This window comes from Camellia sinensis, chromosome 4, assembly GCF_055761805.1.
Source record: "Camellia sinensis isolate YWXY chromosome 4, ASM5576180v1, whole genome shotgun sequence".
NCBI classification, from domain to species: domain Eukaryota; kingdom Viridiplantae; phylum Streptophyta; class Magnoliopsida; order Ericales; family Theaceae; genus Camellia; species Camellia sinensis.
Genome location: NC_138964.1, coordinates 36,538,628 through 36,555,589, shown reverse-complemented (window position 1 = coordinate 36,555,589; position 16,962 = coordinate 36,538,628). Strand labels below are relative to the sequence as shown.

Below are 16,962 nucleotides of genomic sequence, written 5' to 3'. Positions count from 1 at the left end.
GGTTCATACCCTTATAAGAATTTCAAGAAGATATGATTGATTGTCTGTGTCATGGTGTGGTGAAGATGGACCACGCGCGAGCTTGGATGTGCACACACTTTCATACCATAATTGAAGAGATGATTTATTTATGTATTTTTAGTTTTTTTTATATGTATCATTATTGATGACAAATTTCACATGATATGATGATAAATTTCACATGATATCATATTAATTGCATATGATAAACTATCACATGATATGATTAATATTAGTTTAATAAGTATAAATTTATAAGTGTATGGATGTTAGCTAAAATCATTGTGGCAATCTTGCTAATCACTCAAAGCCAATAATAGAAGGAAATAAGACCCTTTTTTTTTTTCTAGTCTGGAAATTGTTGCCATGCTTTTAGTGACGAAACCAGTTTCTTGTTTGATAATATTTATGTTTACAAAGAAAATCAAAAATTTAAAATTAAAAAAAAAAATGTTTTCATTTGTTTTGAAAACAAGTTTTAATTCCATCCCCCTTTCCCCTCCTTCTGCCCATAATCAAGCCTCAATTCCAACCAGCACCATTGATGACCCCCGCTAATCATTATCACCAACAACCATTTCTATAAAGTCTCCTCACCTCGGCCACCACCTCCAGCAAATCTCAAGCTCTAAGAGCATCTCCAACGGTAGTAGGCATTTTACCTATCTAAATATTCTTATAAAGTATATATTTTATTTTGCCTATCAACTGTTTTATGTTTTTACTCCAACCATACTCTTTATTTTAGCTATTTATCCAAATACTATTAATTTTATAGAATGACACGTCAACAACAAAGATGGAGGGAAATGATCCTAATGATTGAATACATTTTGCCTAGCGTTGAAGGCTAGCTACATGTAGCTAGTGAATATGAATTGAGCCAAAATGCCTAATCATATGCCTAGTGCATTGGAATTGAAAAAAGTGAATCACACTAGGCATTTTAATTAACAAGTATTATCTGCCTAGTGCATTGGAGATGCTCTAATGGCCAAAAACCACTGACAACCAACCATTTTACTCTCGTTATCTCAAAATATTAGTTCATTTTAAGAAATTCATTTTCTTTTTGTTGTACAATTATTACACTTCAAAAATACTAAGGTGCCGTTTGGTAACACTTACGTTTTCAGTTTTCTGTTTATATTTACAAAAATTTTAAAAATTCAAATAAAAACTTGTTTGGTAAAATTTTCTATTTATAAATCAGTGGTCTCAGTTTATAAATTTGGCCAAAAAATAAAAACACAAAAAATGTGTTTCCATTTTGAGTTTTGAGTTTTTTTTTTTTTTTACCACCCAACACTAGCCACCACCCGCCACTATTTTCTACCACCGTCTTCCGCCACCACCACCCAGCTGCCACCACCAGCCACCACCCACCCACTCACCACCACCACCCACCCCTCGCCGCCTCTACCGCCGCCACCACCACCACCACCACCACCCACCACCCACCAGCCACAACCATCCACCGCCCGCCACCACCACCCGCCACCTACTTGCCACCACCAGCCACCTGTCACTCACCCGCCACCACCACCCGCCACCCACTACCACCACCACCACCACCACTACCACCACCATCACCCACCACCCACTCACCTGCCACCACCATCCACCACCAACCATCCACTCGCTACCACCTACCACCCGTCACCGTCACCCACCCACCCACCACCACCACCACCATCTGCCACCCACCTACCACCACCACTCACAACCCGTCACCACCACCACCACAACCCACTCGCTACCACCCACCACCCGTCACTGTCACCCACCCACCTACCACCACCCGTCATCCGTCACCCACCTGTCACCACCGCCCACCACCCGCCACCGTCACCCACCCACCCACCACCACCACCCGCCACCTACCCGCCACCACCACCCACCCACCACGGCCACCACCACCACCACCCACTCGCTACCACCCACCCGCCACCACCCACCACTACCAGCTACCCACCACCTACCATCACCACTTTCCACCACCGTCTTCCACCGCCACTTGCCACCACTTGCCATTTCTCACTCTTTTTTATATTTTTAAACACTTTGTCAATTTCCAAACGCGTTTGTAGTTTATGTTTTTCTAAAAATAAACAAAAACCAGTTTATAAAATTTTTGTAAATATAAACTGAAAACGTAAACGTTACCAAACACACATTAACTTTTTTAAAATTACCCTTTGTCTTTTTTTGAGAACATCAATTGTCTAATTATACTTTTTGTGTATATTAATGATAATGGATTTAAAGGAATGGAAAATTAGAAAATTCATATAATTTTAGTCCTTGGTTTTTTAAAAAAGACTAATATTTTGAGACAATGAAAAATGAAATAGCAAGCTAATATTTTGAAACTGAGAGACTATTTGTTTTCGAAATAAGTTTTTAAAAATATACAAACATATTTTTAAAATTTTTTTATAAAAAATAAATATAACTGTATTTAATGTTTTATGAAATAAAAACTATAAATATTCCAAAAAACACCTGTTTTTGTTTTTATTTTTCAAGATATTTTAAAACAAAAGGAAGTTACTAAACCTACCCTAAAATACTTAAGTACAAATAGTAATTAGTTAAGTTTTCAGACAGTATTAAAATACAACAAATGCACAATCGAATTTCATAAAGTTGCAATTTAAAAACAACTAATGTAAAACTATAATGATCACAATCATTTAAAAAAAAAAAAAAAAAACTGCAATACCAATTTTGGAATCTAGACACTATTTTTAATACATATTTGTAGCAGGAGTGACCCAACTATTTTTGAGGCCTCCGGTGAAATCTCAAAATGAGGCTTTTGTATTATTAATTTAAATAATAATTACTTAAATTTTCAAGTATTTAAATTTAATTTTTACTACTTTTCAAGATGCGAAATCACTAATTAAGTGTTTACAATAAAGGTTTTATTCCACTTGCTAATTAAGTTTTTTATAATCAACCACACAGAGAATAAATGTTAATTTTATTGTAGTGAAATGCGAAAAACAGCCCTTAGGGATATTATTAGTATTAAAAAAAAATATGTAAAAATAATTTAGAATATATAAAAAATATATTGAAATTATAAATCTTTTGACATTTAAAATTTTTTTATTAACCGCACTTAAGGCTGTCATTTATAAGATCCTTTATTGAAAGATGTTTGATTGGTAGCACACACTATTTTGGGGGTTAAACCATAAAAGGATCACTTTATCTAAAATATTGTAGCATATGTGCCGTTTATTTATTTGTACAGTACAAATATAAAAGAAAAAAACACATGAAGCATTAGTTTTTTTTGTTTTTTTTTAATTTTCAAATTATGATTTGAGCACGGGCTCATCAACTTCATTTTTAAGTCCAAAGAAATAACTCTTTCTTTTCTTTTTCTTTTTTTATGTGTGTTTTACCCATTACTAAACACTCTATTTGGATAAAGTGATTTGGTGAGAAATGGTAAAAAGTGATGAGAAAGAAAATTATTTTCTTATATTTAGCTTATAGGTTGAGCGCGAATGGAATGAAAAATAGTAAGAACTAGAACTTTCTTATTAAGCTTATTTCATTTTTATTAAAATTGTGAGATTTAGTGAGAAACAAATTGATTGGTTATAAAATATTTATAATACCAAGATTCTCCATTAAAAATAAAAAAATAAAAAACTCAATTGTTAAAATTTATCACCTACTTCACCCACTTAAGCCTACTCCACTAAACCTAACCCACTACACCCACTTAAACCTACTCCACTAAACCTAACCCACTACACCACTACCACCTCACCTACTCCACTAAACCTAACCCACTACACCACTACCACCTCCACTTCACCTACTTCTTACCTACTACACACTCACCCTCTTCTATATATAGGAATCATGAATCATTGTAATAAATATCAATATATCAATCAATAATAATACATACAATTTATTCTCTCTCTTTCTCTATACATTATTTCTTGCATGGTATCAGAGCTGGTTTAAAACCTAGTATTTTCGCTTCCCCGGCGGGCGGCAACCTCACCTTAGCCGCCCGCCGGACCTCAACCTATTCCGCTGATAAAATCAACAAAGATTTGTGCAACTGTAGTCATGTGTGAGGCTGATGGAGAAGAATTCTTCACCTCATATGACGAGACAGTCTGGAACTGGAAACACTGCAACATTCTGCTCTGGAATTCTGCAGCAGCTAGATTATAGCTTGGTTGAGTGCCAAGCTTTGGTTCTTCCACCCACTCTTGAACTTGCCCAGCAAAGTGTGAAGGTTCATGCTTTTGTTGGAGGGACTAGTGTGCGCGAAGATCAGCGCATTCTCTCCAGTGGGGTTCATGTTGTTGTTGGTACTCCTGGTCGTGTGTTTGACATGTTGCGGAGACAATCACTTCGCCCTGTTTACATCAAAATGTTTGTCTTGGATGAAGCTGATGAAATGCTGTCACGAGGTTTTTAAAAAATCAGATCTATGATATTTTCCAGTTGCTGCCACCCAAAATCCAGGTTGGGGTGTTCTCAGTTGCTGCTACCCAAAATCCAGGTTGGGGTGTTCTCTGCCACAATGCCACCAGAGGCTCTTGAAATCCCCACTAACAGTGTCCACTTTTGACCCAAACCATTTTCAATCCATCATTTCTCCTTCACCTTTTGCACCCCACTCACCGACTCTCTCTCCACTTTATCACATGGGTTTGTCCCTCTCTCTCCTCCATTTGATTTCAAAAATCACTTATTTTTATTTATTTTTTCCAAGTCATTTTTCCTCTTTTTTAAATACCCCACTTTATTTTGAAACAATCGCACTGATGTTTTTCATATATTCCATCTATAAATATTTTTTATCTATTTTCTTTCTCCCTTGTTTTCTTTCATTTTATTTTTATTTTTTCAACAAAACACTCCAAAAAAAAAAAAAAAAAAAAAAAAAAAAAAAAAAAAAAAAACAACAACATTTTACAAACTTGTCATTTCTTCATGCCGGGGATCAACCCCGATCAGCATTTTACACCATAAAAAAAAAAATAAAAAATAAAAATAAAAAAAAATAAAAAAAAATAAAAATAAAAAAAAACACAAAACAAAACAAAACACAACCAACACAAATCGGAACAGTGGGATTTTTCTTCTCGCCTATTCTGCCGGTCTTTTCTTCTTGCCACCGTCTTGGGCGGCCCTTGCCGGTGTTGCCTCCGTGTTTCCCACTCCACTGGGCATGATCACTCCACCCTGCTCCTCCACTGCAACATATGGCGGCCCTCCAAATCGGAACATAAAACTGGCCTTCCGCTTCAGCTCCTTGTTTTCCGCCTTTAGCACACTTATCTCTGCTCGCGCATCCTTATACATGCGTTGGAGCAGAGCCAGTTGGGCGTTTAACTGCTGCACCTCATTTGTCCTACTCTGCAGCCGGTTCGACAAATTTGTAACCGCAGTCATGGTTTCCACACATGACTTCAAGGTATACTGATTGGCCTCCACATCCGACTGCACCGCCATTTTTTGCTCCACCGACCGCATCGGAAAGTTCAACGGAGCAAAACCAGAGGTGTTTGGTTGAGGTTCACGGGCCACCGCACCTGTTATCTCTCCTGTTGACTCGTTGAGGTCGGGAAAGAGAGTGAGCAGACCACGGGAAGATGAGGCCATGTTCTGGGTAGCTGAACGGGAAGAAGAGGCCATGTTTTTTGGGTTGCTGAGTGTTTCCGAGAAGGGTTGGATACAGAGTATTTACAGATTGTTTCAGAATGACAAGTTCAGAGGTTTCAGTCTGGTTTGGTTTCCTCCGCCTTCGCATTGGTTTATATTGACACTGACGACGCGGCCGACACGCCGCTCTGTCGCTCACGTGCCTCGCCGCGTCTCCGGCTCACCTTTTGATGGCTCGACGCTTTCTGTCGGGCACGACTTTTGATGAAGTGGGCGCGCCTTTTGAGGGCGCAACTTTTGATAGCACGTCTTTTCATGGATTGGGCACGCCTTTTGATGGCACGCCTTTTTTGAAAAATTGGACACACCTTTTGAGGGTGCGATTTTTTATGGGTCCGACAAGACTCTGTAAACTGTCCCGACATAGATTCCGGTTAGTTTCTACAAGGGTCCGACAAGACTCTGTAAACTGTCCCGACATTGATTCCGGTTAGTTTCTACAAGGGTCCGACAAGACTCTGTAAACTGTCCCGACATAGATTCCGGTTAGTTTCTACAAGGGTCCGACAAGACTCTGTAAACTGTCCCGACATTGATTCCGGTTAGTTTCTACAAGGGTCCAGCAAGACTCCGTAAACTGTCACAACAACTGTCACCACATTGTCTGCTACAACGGTCCGACATGACCCCATAAACTGTCTTCTACAACGGTCCGACATGACCCCATAAACTGTCTTCTACAGCGGTCTGACACCGCCATCCAGTGTCCTCTACACCATTATGACACCACCATACAGTGTCCTCTACAACGTTATGACACCACCATCCAGTGTCTTCACCAATGGTCTGACACGACCATACAGTGTCACCTATCCTCTTTTATTTTTATGTATTTTCTTGTTTTGTAACTCTCTCCAAACTCAAGTTGGCTAGTTCCTATCCCCCTTGAGTTTGCGGGGGGCTGTTAAAATTTATCACCTACTTCACCCACTTAAGCCTACTCCACTAAACCTAACCCACTACACCCACTTAAACCTACTCCACTAAACCTAACCCACTACACCACTACCACCTCACCTACTCCACTAAACCTAACCCACTACACCACTACCACCTCCACTTCACCTACTTCTTACCTACTACACACTCACCCTCTTCTATATATAGGAATCATGAATCATTGTAATAAATATCAATATATCAATCAATAATAATACATACAATTTATTCTCTCTCTTTCTCTATACATTATTTCTTGCATCAATTGTATTTCTTTCTCACATATTTTTTTTTTCTTTTCTCATGGGTGAGTTTACAAAGTACATTTGCATATTGTAGGAAAAATTATACTTTATGTGAGAAAAATTATACATTTTGTGAGAATAAAGTTACATTTCTTATGATGAAAATTATAAATTTTGAAGTTATGATATGCACCTAAAAGTTATATATAACTAAAATTATACTTTTTGTGAAAAAAGTTATACATTTTTGTGAGAAACAAAAAGTTATATTTTTTGTAAACAAAAAATTTGTGACAAAAATTACACATTTTGTAAAAAAAATTGTACTTTTTGCAAACGGTGAATATGATGTGCACCCAACAAGAAGTGCACATCATACCATTCTCCTTAGATGTTCCAAGATGGGTCCTTCTATGGTGTGCGCTCCTCTAGGGGTGCATATGGTATGCACCCCAACCACAAAAGGTATAACTATGTCACAAAATATTGTAACATCAATTACAAAATGCATAATTTTATTACAAATTGGCATAAAAAAATATATTGTAACCAAGTTGTAAACTTTTGTAATGTCAACCACAAAATTGTAGACATTTTACTACACCAATTTATAGCAAAATTACAGATTTTATTATTATTATTACAAAATTTTATAATAAAATTACCTATTTTGTGGTAAGTTGCATACCCCTAAATAGGTGCCCACTATGGCATTTCCATAAAATATTACAACCATTTCTTTCCTTCTATTTCTTACCTACAATCCGAACGGAATTGGTGTTCGTGTTGTGCCTTGTGGCACAACACCTATGTTGTGGTCCAATGCGATATGTTCCGAGTCTTTTTTGATAATTTGAACTATTCATACTGTAGGGTTTATTTAGCATATTATTCATACAAAAATTTAGGTTAATCAAATATACGTAACCTCATGATCAATAATAATTATTTTTTAAAAAAATTATCAAAATTATACTAACCATTTATTTTTGTTTAAAACAAATGTAGTCTTGTTATGGGATTCTAGATATCCAATTGATCTGATTTTTTTTATGTATGATTATTCGACGAACCTTATAATATAGGCAGTTCAGATCATAAAAATAGACTCAAGACACATCCTAACAGGCCTCACAACACGTCGTGTTGTGCCGTAAAGCATAGCACCTACCCCAAATCTCAGATCTGAAAGTGTAAGAATCTTTGTTTAACCTAACAATATATATATATATATATCATTATGGGTAAAAAAATTTAGAAGCTTTTCAAATATAAAGCCTTATAATTAAAAGTTAGATAGAAAGTGTTAACACAAGTGATCTGGACGGCGTTTGGGAATGGCAATATTTTCATAGTCGGAAAGGTGATATGCTAAGGCCTTGTTTGGGAATAGGTTATTTTGGTAATTTTTTAGTTTTTTGACTAAAATATGAACTAAGAAAAATTAGTATGTTTGGAATGATTTTTTAACTTTTTATGAAAAAATATGCAAAAAGTAAAAAGAAAATGAAATTTTTAATTTTTTAATATAAATTGTTGACTTTTTAATTTTTTTAATAATTTTTTAACTTTTAAATTGAAACCGTTACTTACCAAACGAGACCTAAGTTTGAAGGACCCGTGAGCTATATTATCATGTGGTGGTCATGTTATGTTGCACCCGTGAGCTCTCTCTATTTGTTTGTTTCATGGGACAAACTGGCCCATTGCACATTCTAGAAAAATGTGGCACATGGTGCCAAATAATTGTGGATACGTGTAATTTTTAGGGCAAATTACATATACACCCCCGAGGTTTGGCTAAATTACAAATACCCCCCTGAGGTTTGAGAAATTACAAATTCCCCCCTGAATGCTATATTTGCATAAGAAATTAGGGGGTAATTTGTTATGAAATATAAACCTCAGGGGGTAAATTGTTATGAAAATACAAACCTCAGGGGGCGGGATGTAATTTCCGAAACCTCAGGGGGTATCTGTAATTTAACCAAACTTCGAGGGGTGTATATGTAATTTGCCCTAATTTTTATGTGTGGAGGAAAAGCCGATAAAGCAGTCACTTTGGCACGGTATGGTTTTCATGAGTCTGACATTTGTTGAATTTATTTTAATGATTTGAAATGGACATAATATTTAAGCTAATTAAGTATTTGTAACTCATAATAATACAATATTTGTGTTTGTAGGAAGGGTCAATTTGAAAAAATTTTATTTCCACATACTAGATTGTCTTTGTGCACATCCTTTCTCATTTCACACACTTTGTAATTTGATTCTCAAGTATTTATCTCAGTCCACATACTGCACATTCCAAATATACCCATTTCATAAAAAAAATGTGTGCACACTGAAAGCTACTATTTGTACACACTTATTCCCCTTTATACACATTCTTACTTAATACACACACCAAATATTTTTTAAATTTTAATTTTCACTCCAAATCCTAAATCCTAAACCACCATAGTTGTTTATCTATTAGTGTTCTTCCTCAACTTCAACTTCAACCTCAACCAGTGAAACCCTTCCTCTCCCAACCTTGCACTCCATCAACACCGCTACTACAAAACTCCTACCACTGCAAAGCCACCACCATTGTGACCTGCGACTACCACCATGAAACTCTCCTATTCCTACCCGTGGTGGCTACCACGTGAAAACCATCACCCACCATTGTTTCTGTTTGAAATACCAAATCCGAATAGACAAGCTTTGTTGAGGGAAGCAAGTATGAATATTTGTTTTTGTTTGATCAAACATGCCCTTTTTTTTTTTATCAACGTTGTTTGCAGGTAAAAAACTACTGAGATATATACATATGAAGAAATAGAGAAAAAAAAAGAGAAAAGAAATATATATATATATATATATATATATAACTACATCTAGTATAATATTGGGGTAACATAACTTGTTTTCTGTTGCTTTGCTTCCGAATCAAAGGCTAAAGTTCAAACTTGTAGCATTGAATTGTTAGTGGCGATTATGCAAAATCAAACTTCACAATGGGATAGGATTCACAATAGTTAGAGGGTTTGCAATAGTGTGGGGTTCACCGCGATAAAGAGTTTACAGTGGTGGGGTTTGTGGCGACAGTAGTGATAGTAATGGCTGGTGGTGGTGGTTGGCCGGTTGGTGTGTGTTTGTTGAGTGCTCCATCAAGAGGTGTATGTTTGATCTTAAATAGTAATTTGATTAAGGGATAGATTTGTAATTAAAAAAATAAATCATTAAGTGTGTGGAAAAGGAGAAATAAGTGTGTGGAAATAGAACTCCCCGTCAATTTGGGCCTATATATTAAAATTAATTATAATCAATCAGAAAGTCCAAGATTGGTGGGCCCAGATATATCGTCATCAAACGATTTGGATCTCTCTAAGTCTTGAAAGGATTTGGATCCACGAATATAGAGACTTATTCGGGTCCAGACTCGAAAAAGCATTGAGTAAACCTAGAGATCTGAGGTATTCGGATTTTGAACGGATTCAATCACAATTTAGAAGCCGCTCCTTTGATAAGTCCTAGAACATTTGCAGACTTAAAGCATTCAAAGATCAACCCACCATAAACATAAGTGAGGTTAGAGCCCAAACAAAGGGCCTAAATCCCGAGGACGGTAGGTGGAGATGAATTCACTTGTCGATTAATTTAGTCTATACCCTGGTCGAGGTGACACGATCTCGAGGAATCCATGAGACTTGCAATATTTGCGGTAGGGGAGTCCTTTGGGACGACCCCAACCCTTTGGGATGATTGGTTAGGCATGGCTACGAAGAGGGGTTCACTGCGGGGTTGATCTCATCTTCGGGACTTTTCTCATCCTCAGAAAAATCACCTCCTCAAACAAAGTTGTTAGAGAGAATATTCCTCCCATATGCCTTGCACATGGGACTCCATCACTTGAGTTGGCTATATATAGAGCACTTCTCATAACTTTAAGGAAGAGAAATTTTAGAGAGGAAGAGCCTTTGGGAGTTCTCATCTTTCTTAGGATCTATGGAAGGTTGCCATGATTATTTCTCTCTAACTTTTTTGCCTTCTACTTCACCTAACCTCGTCTTCCCATCATCTCTTCTCTATGTGAGATTCTATTAGTTGTGACCATTGAAGAATCTTAGTCTTGCCACTTATTTCTAGGAGATTCGAAATTTTCGGCGACATTCGAATTTTCCGTTCAAAATTTCCGGTGACATTCGAATTTTTCAACAAACCTTCAAAGATTCTGGCTATTTTTCCGGCGATGTTCAACTTTTCTGGCAACATTCTCGAACCCTTACATACAATATTTGAGAAAATTAAATAAATGGTTTGAATAATTTTAATAATTTTTTTAAAAACAATTAGAGCTAGATCAAAAGGCTATACACGTCCGATTAATCTCATTTCTTATATGAATAATATACTCAACAAATCTTATAATATGAATTTTTCAAATTATCAAAAGATGATTGGAATTAATTTCCTGAGTATGACAGCACAATTGCTGTTACAAAACCCACCCCAAATCCTATTAAAAAAGAACTATTTTCGATTTTGATAGTATTTTGGTGGATAACTACACCACTTTATTAATGCTATAGGTATGATATGACATTCCAATGTGACAAGTATTAATGTGACACTTCAACGTGGCCGGTGTGATGTGACACTCAAAAAAAAATTAAAACTCCTTAGTGTATTTTTTTTTTCTAAATATGACAATGTGACAGATATGATGTGACACTCTAAAAAAACTAAAAACTTTCTAGTATACTTTTTTCAAATGTAACATGTGACACTCCAACATAGAGGGTATGATGTGACACTCCAAAAAAATTAAAATCTCCTTGTATACTTTTCCTAAATGTGAAGGCATGATGTGTATGATGTGATAACTAAAAACTCCTTAGTACAATTTTTTCAAATGTGATGACGTGATGAGTATGATGTAATACTCTAAAAAAATTAAAAATTATTTAGTGTATTTTTTTCTAAATGTAACATGTGACACTCTAATGTAGCAAGTATGATATAACACTTTAAAAAAAAAAAAACTACATGTGATACTCCAAAAAAAACTAAAAATTCCTTACTATATTTTTCTCAAATGCGACAACGTGACGGGTATGATGTGACACTCCAAAAAAAGTTAAAAATTCCTTAGTGTACTTTTCTTAAATGTAACATGTAACATTCCAACGTGGCAATGTGATGTGACACTCTAAAAAAATTAAAAACTTATTAATATACTTTTTCCAAATATGACACTCCAACATAACGGGTATGATATGACAATAAAAAAAAATTTAGTAGAGTTTTTTCAAATGTGACGCTCCATTCTGACATGCAAATGAATCATTATTACATATCTAAAAAGACTAAATGAATTACAAAAAAAAAAAGAAAAAGAACTATATAGATCACAAATTCAAAATATGAAACTTATTAGTCAATTTCTAAAAAATATCTCAACTTAATATTGCATTAATTATAATTATAAAATCAAATCACATCAAAGGAAATTATGGTTACTTAAAATCTAATCCCACTCCATTCTTGAAAAAAAAATAAAAAAATAAAAAAATAAAAAAAATCTAATCCCACTTTTTATGTTTGTTTAGAAGTTGATGGATTGAGATGACTGAATCAGGGCCCGTGACAGGGCCTATGAAGACCAACACCGACTTCCAGTGTAAGAAATTTTCTTAATTAGATTATTATTAATTATATTTTGTTTAATTTGTGAAAAATGAGTTAAAAGTAATTTAGATAAATTGATTAGTATGATCTCAAAATTATTATGGTGATTTATAAAATTTTGAGTCATGATCCATTTTAATGTATTTATTATTTTATATGTAGATATCTAAGTATAAGACATGTTTTAAATTATTTAAGTATCTTAATGAAAGGGTCTAATAAATGTTTATTTTATTTAGGTCCGATTACATCCCTTATTCTATTAGGACTTGCATATTTATTTATATATGTGCAAATCAAAAGGCTGTAAAATCTTACATCCAATGGAGAGGCTCTTGACCCAATGGAGAGGCAGTGACTTTGTGAATTTTATTAGCAAAAATGAGTGAGATCACTAAAAATATTTAGTTATCATTTTTTAAAAATATTTTTCAAAAAATTCTATTTTTTTATTTTTCGTATATTTTTGTTTTTACTAATTTTTTTTAATATTTTAAGCAATTTTTTTAATTTTTTAAACATACCTAACATGAATATACCTAAAACGTAAAAAAAAATTGAAAAAAACCTTTTAAAAATTCACTAAATACCAAAAATACAAAAAAAAAAGAGAATTCAGTACATTTTTTTATATTTTTATGTATTTATTAATTTTTTAAAATATTTTTTCAAAATTTTTTTACTTTTTGGATACATCTAAGTAAAGTGCATCTAAAAAAGTAAAAAAAAAATGTTTAAAAATTTAAAAATATTCACTAAAAACAAAAAAATACAAAAATCAAAAAACCTAATTTTCAAAAAACTTAATCTAAAAAACTCAAACTAAACACACTGAATAATTCTAAAGTGGTGTGAGTCCCACATGATAAGATGTTTTGCTCTTCTATTTTTTTTTTTTTTTTAATTTCTACCTTATTAATGGTCAACTAATACTACCAAATTAATAAATAAGATGAATCATTGTTGTTTTATTAGATCGAACATCCTCTCCAATTCAGCATCCCAATTATAAAGTACGGTTGGCTTTTTGTGGGTCCAGTAGTATTATGAATCGTTTAATTTTAAGAGCCCCTCGAATAGAATTATTCTTATAAAAAATTTAGACAACTTTAATTACATGATTATATTATATTTATCTTTAAAAAAAATTAGATGATTGATTTTTAAATTCATATTTATCATTTATTTTTTGGAAGACAAATTTAATTGGATCACATTGCTACAATAGTCCGATGAGCTTGATTTTTTAAAGCATAATTTACACGAAAATCTTTACAAGTAAAATAATTCAGATTATCAAAATGTGAGTTTGTGATAAAACTTACTCAGACCAACACCACCCTCCAATTTAAAATCGTACAAGAGCACGCAATTAGGCTTGTGGAGCTTATTATAGGTCTAATTTTGATAATTCAAACCGTTCAATATATAGAATTTATAGAGTACTTCATCATTGTAAAAAATTACGTTGATCGAACATCGATGGTCATTTAATCAGATCACATTTTTATTAATGATAAATATGATTTTAAAAATAAATTATTAAAAAAAATGTGTTCTGATCAAGTGACTATTGATATCCGAATAACGTGATTTTCTGCAAGAATGAAATACTCTAGAAGCCTTACATATTAAATGGTTCAAAATACCAAAATTAGACCCGTAATGGACCCATATGCCTAAACAATACCATCAAATCCACAAATGGCATGCTTATTGTAAAAATATTATTAAGTAAAATAAATAATTTAACAATACATATTATGAATCATAAATTTATATGTAAAAGAGGCTTAAAAGCGTATTATGTCTATTAAAGAATATAAATTAAGATATTTCAAAGAGATTTTTGGAATACAAGTTTCTACCATTTTCATATTACAAACCACTACATTGGGGGGGGGGGGGGAAGGCTGATATTTACTCGGTATTATATTTTTCATCTGGTATCGATGGGTATTGGCCAGTACTATTCGGTATTCGCTGGTATTTTAGGTGGAATGGAATTGGACTATGTAGGTACCATTTTTCGTTTGAAATGGTATGTACTGGCCGATACCAGCCAATATGGTACGATATTGATAACATTGATACAAACATCATTATATGGGTTTTAAGCCATGTTTGTTTGACAGATTAAGTTGGATGAGATTATTAGTACAGTAGGATTGAGTGAATAGATTAATTGTGTGGTGATATTAAATTAGAGATGTAAGATAAAAAAAAATGTTTATTTGTGTACTAGTGTAGTAATATTAGTTGTTTGGGATTAAATCTATGAAATCACGTAAAAGTCCTCATTGTATAAAAAATATTTTTGTTATTTTTTATAAAAAGATGGCAAAATGGTTTTTCACCTTCAATCCAATGGGATTAGATTAACAATCCCAACTCCCCAATAGGTATGCTAATCCCACTCTTGGGGAATTGATAGTCCAATTGGACTAATAGTCCTATAGCATTTTAGCATAATCAAACTTGATTTTTATAGGTATCACAGATTGTTAATCTAATCCCCTCTTCTAAATAGCCAAACAAATTACTTTGGTTTACTTCTACGACTTTGTTTGGTTTAAATTCTCATAAATTATTTTTAAATAGATTTTTTATTGTCTTTATTAAACTTTTTTCGTATTTTAATCATTTTTTTAAAAAAAAACTTTGCAGATATATCAAACTTAGATGCATCTAAATTTTTTTTTAACTAAATATGAAGAAGAAAAAAAAAATTAACTATACAAACGAAAATCCGAACAAAAATGCACATTTAAAAAAAAAATTATTTATTTTTAGTGAATTTTTTTAAATTTTAGAAAATTTGGCCATAAACCCCTCCTAACTTCCTTTTCTTGTTAAAAGGACAAAATAAATTTAGTACTTTCAAAACCCTTTCATAATTATAAAGTCTTATATGAAGGACAAAATTTGAGAAATTCTATTTCCACGCACCAAGTTTACTTACTCCACACACTTAATGAATTTTTTCAGAATTATAATTTTATCATTTAACAAAATTACCATCTCACCCACACATCTCACCCACCACCATCTCACCCACACATCTCACCCACCACCATCTCACCAGCCACTTCACTGCCGACCATCGCCTCTCATGCTTCACCCCGATAAAAACAAGTCTATAGGGGATGATGGGGCATTTAAGCTTATTTCAAAGGCTTGGAGTTTGTTGTCTGATAAAGCGAAGAGATTAGCATATGATCAGAAGAGGAATGTTAAAGGTTTTCAGCAAAAAGTTCCACCTACAAGTGTGGGTCCATCAGCACCACTCAGGTCAAATGGGTTCGACAATTTCACCGAATGTATAACTCCGTATATGAGGTTTCCGAAGGGTAATACAACAAAGGCCACAGGCGAGTCTCATGGTCCTCCTCCATCTCATAAGCAGAAACCCCGAACCTTCTGGACCGTGTGCCATAGATGTAAAATGCAGTATGAGTACCTCAGAATGTATCTTAATCATAATCTTCTCTGTCCCAATTGTCACGAACCATTTTTCACAATAGAAACTGCTCCACCGTCCTCAATAGGTTATAAAGCATCCACCCAATCAAACCATTCCCAGCAGCAATAGAACACAAATCATCCGGGAGCAAGCAAAAATGTACATATTGCAGGAAGAAAATGAAGGAGAGGATGTGCACAGAGAATGTGATGGTATATTTGGAATATGAAGTGTGTGGACTAAGATAAACAAGTAAAAATCAAATTACTAAATGTGTGGATTGAGAAAAGATGTACACAAAGATAATTTGATGTGTGGAAATAGAATTTTCCACAAATTTTATTATTTAAATTTTTTATTTGACCATTATACCCTCTCTTTCTTCTCTTTCTTTTACAACACACACTCTCTCTTTTCACCAACTCCATGGTTGTTCATCATCTCTACCATCTTCATCATTTATCGATGTTGCTTATCCTCATAATCGGCCAGCAACCACCATTTTTATCGTCAAACCACCACCATCTCAGATTTGATACCTACAAACTCATATTTGAGATCAATAACTTTAGTTCTGAGATAATAAAAAAAAAAACTTAGATTTGATATTTAAAAAAAATGAGAAATTGAAATATTGCAATGAAAAATTAAGAGTTTTTTGTTTGTTTATTCATAGATCTAAAAGTAAAAAATTTAACTCTGGTTCATTCATTTAGTATGTACTCTATTTTTTGTAATAGTAAAATTTTATTTTAGTTAACAGCATGTTGAGCTGCTTAACAATAGTAAAATTTTACTTTGAATCAGAGTAAATAGTAAATTTTACTCTAAATCTGAGTAATTTTTTTTTTTTATATTTATTGCAGAGTAAAATTTTACTCTGAAACAAGTTGCGAGGATGGC

At 33.8% G+C, this 16,962-nt stretch overlaps 1 protein-coding gene and 2 long non-coding RNA genes across 3 annotated transcripts; 2 read left to right on the top strand and 1 right to left on the bottom strand.

Annotated features, from left to right (window-relative positions):
• Positions 1 to 3,702: 3,702 nt before the first annotated feature.
• On the top strand, positions 3,703 to 6,919 carry LOC145824562 (uncharacterized). Its single transcript, XR_014366336.1, has 2 exons — positions 3,703 to 4,530; positions 4,568 to 6,919. It is a non-coding gene; the product is annotated as an uncharacterized LOC145824562 (long non-coding RNA).
• Positions 6,341 to 6,927, bottom strand: LOC145824561 (uncharacterized). Its single transcript, XR_014366335.1, has 2 exons — positions 6,699 to 6,927; positions 6,341 to 6,651 (listed from the first exon to the last, which is right to left on the bottom strand). It is a non-coding gene; the product is annotated as an uncharacterized LOC145824561 (long non-coding RNA).
• An 8,781-nt stretch (positions 6,928 to 15,708) lies between these two features.
• On the top strand, positions 15,709 to 16,188 carry LOC114256549 (uncharacterized). The gene has a single exon (XM_028196213.2). It carries the CDS (start codon positions 15,709 to 15,711, stop codon positions 16,186 to 16,188), a length of 480 nt encoding a protein of 159 aa, XP_028052014.2.
• The last annotated feature ends 774 nt before the right edge of the window (positions 16,189 to 16,962 follow it).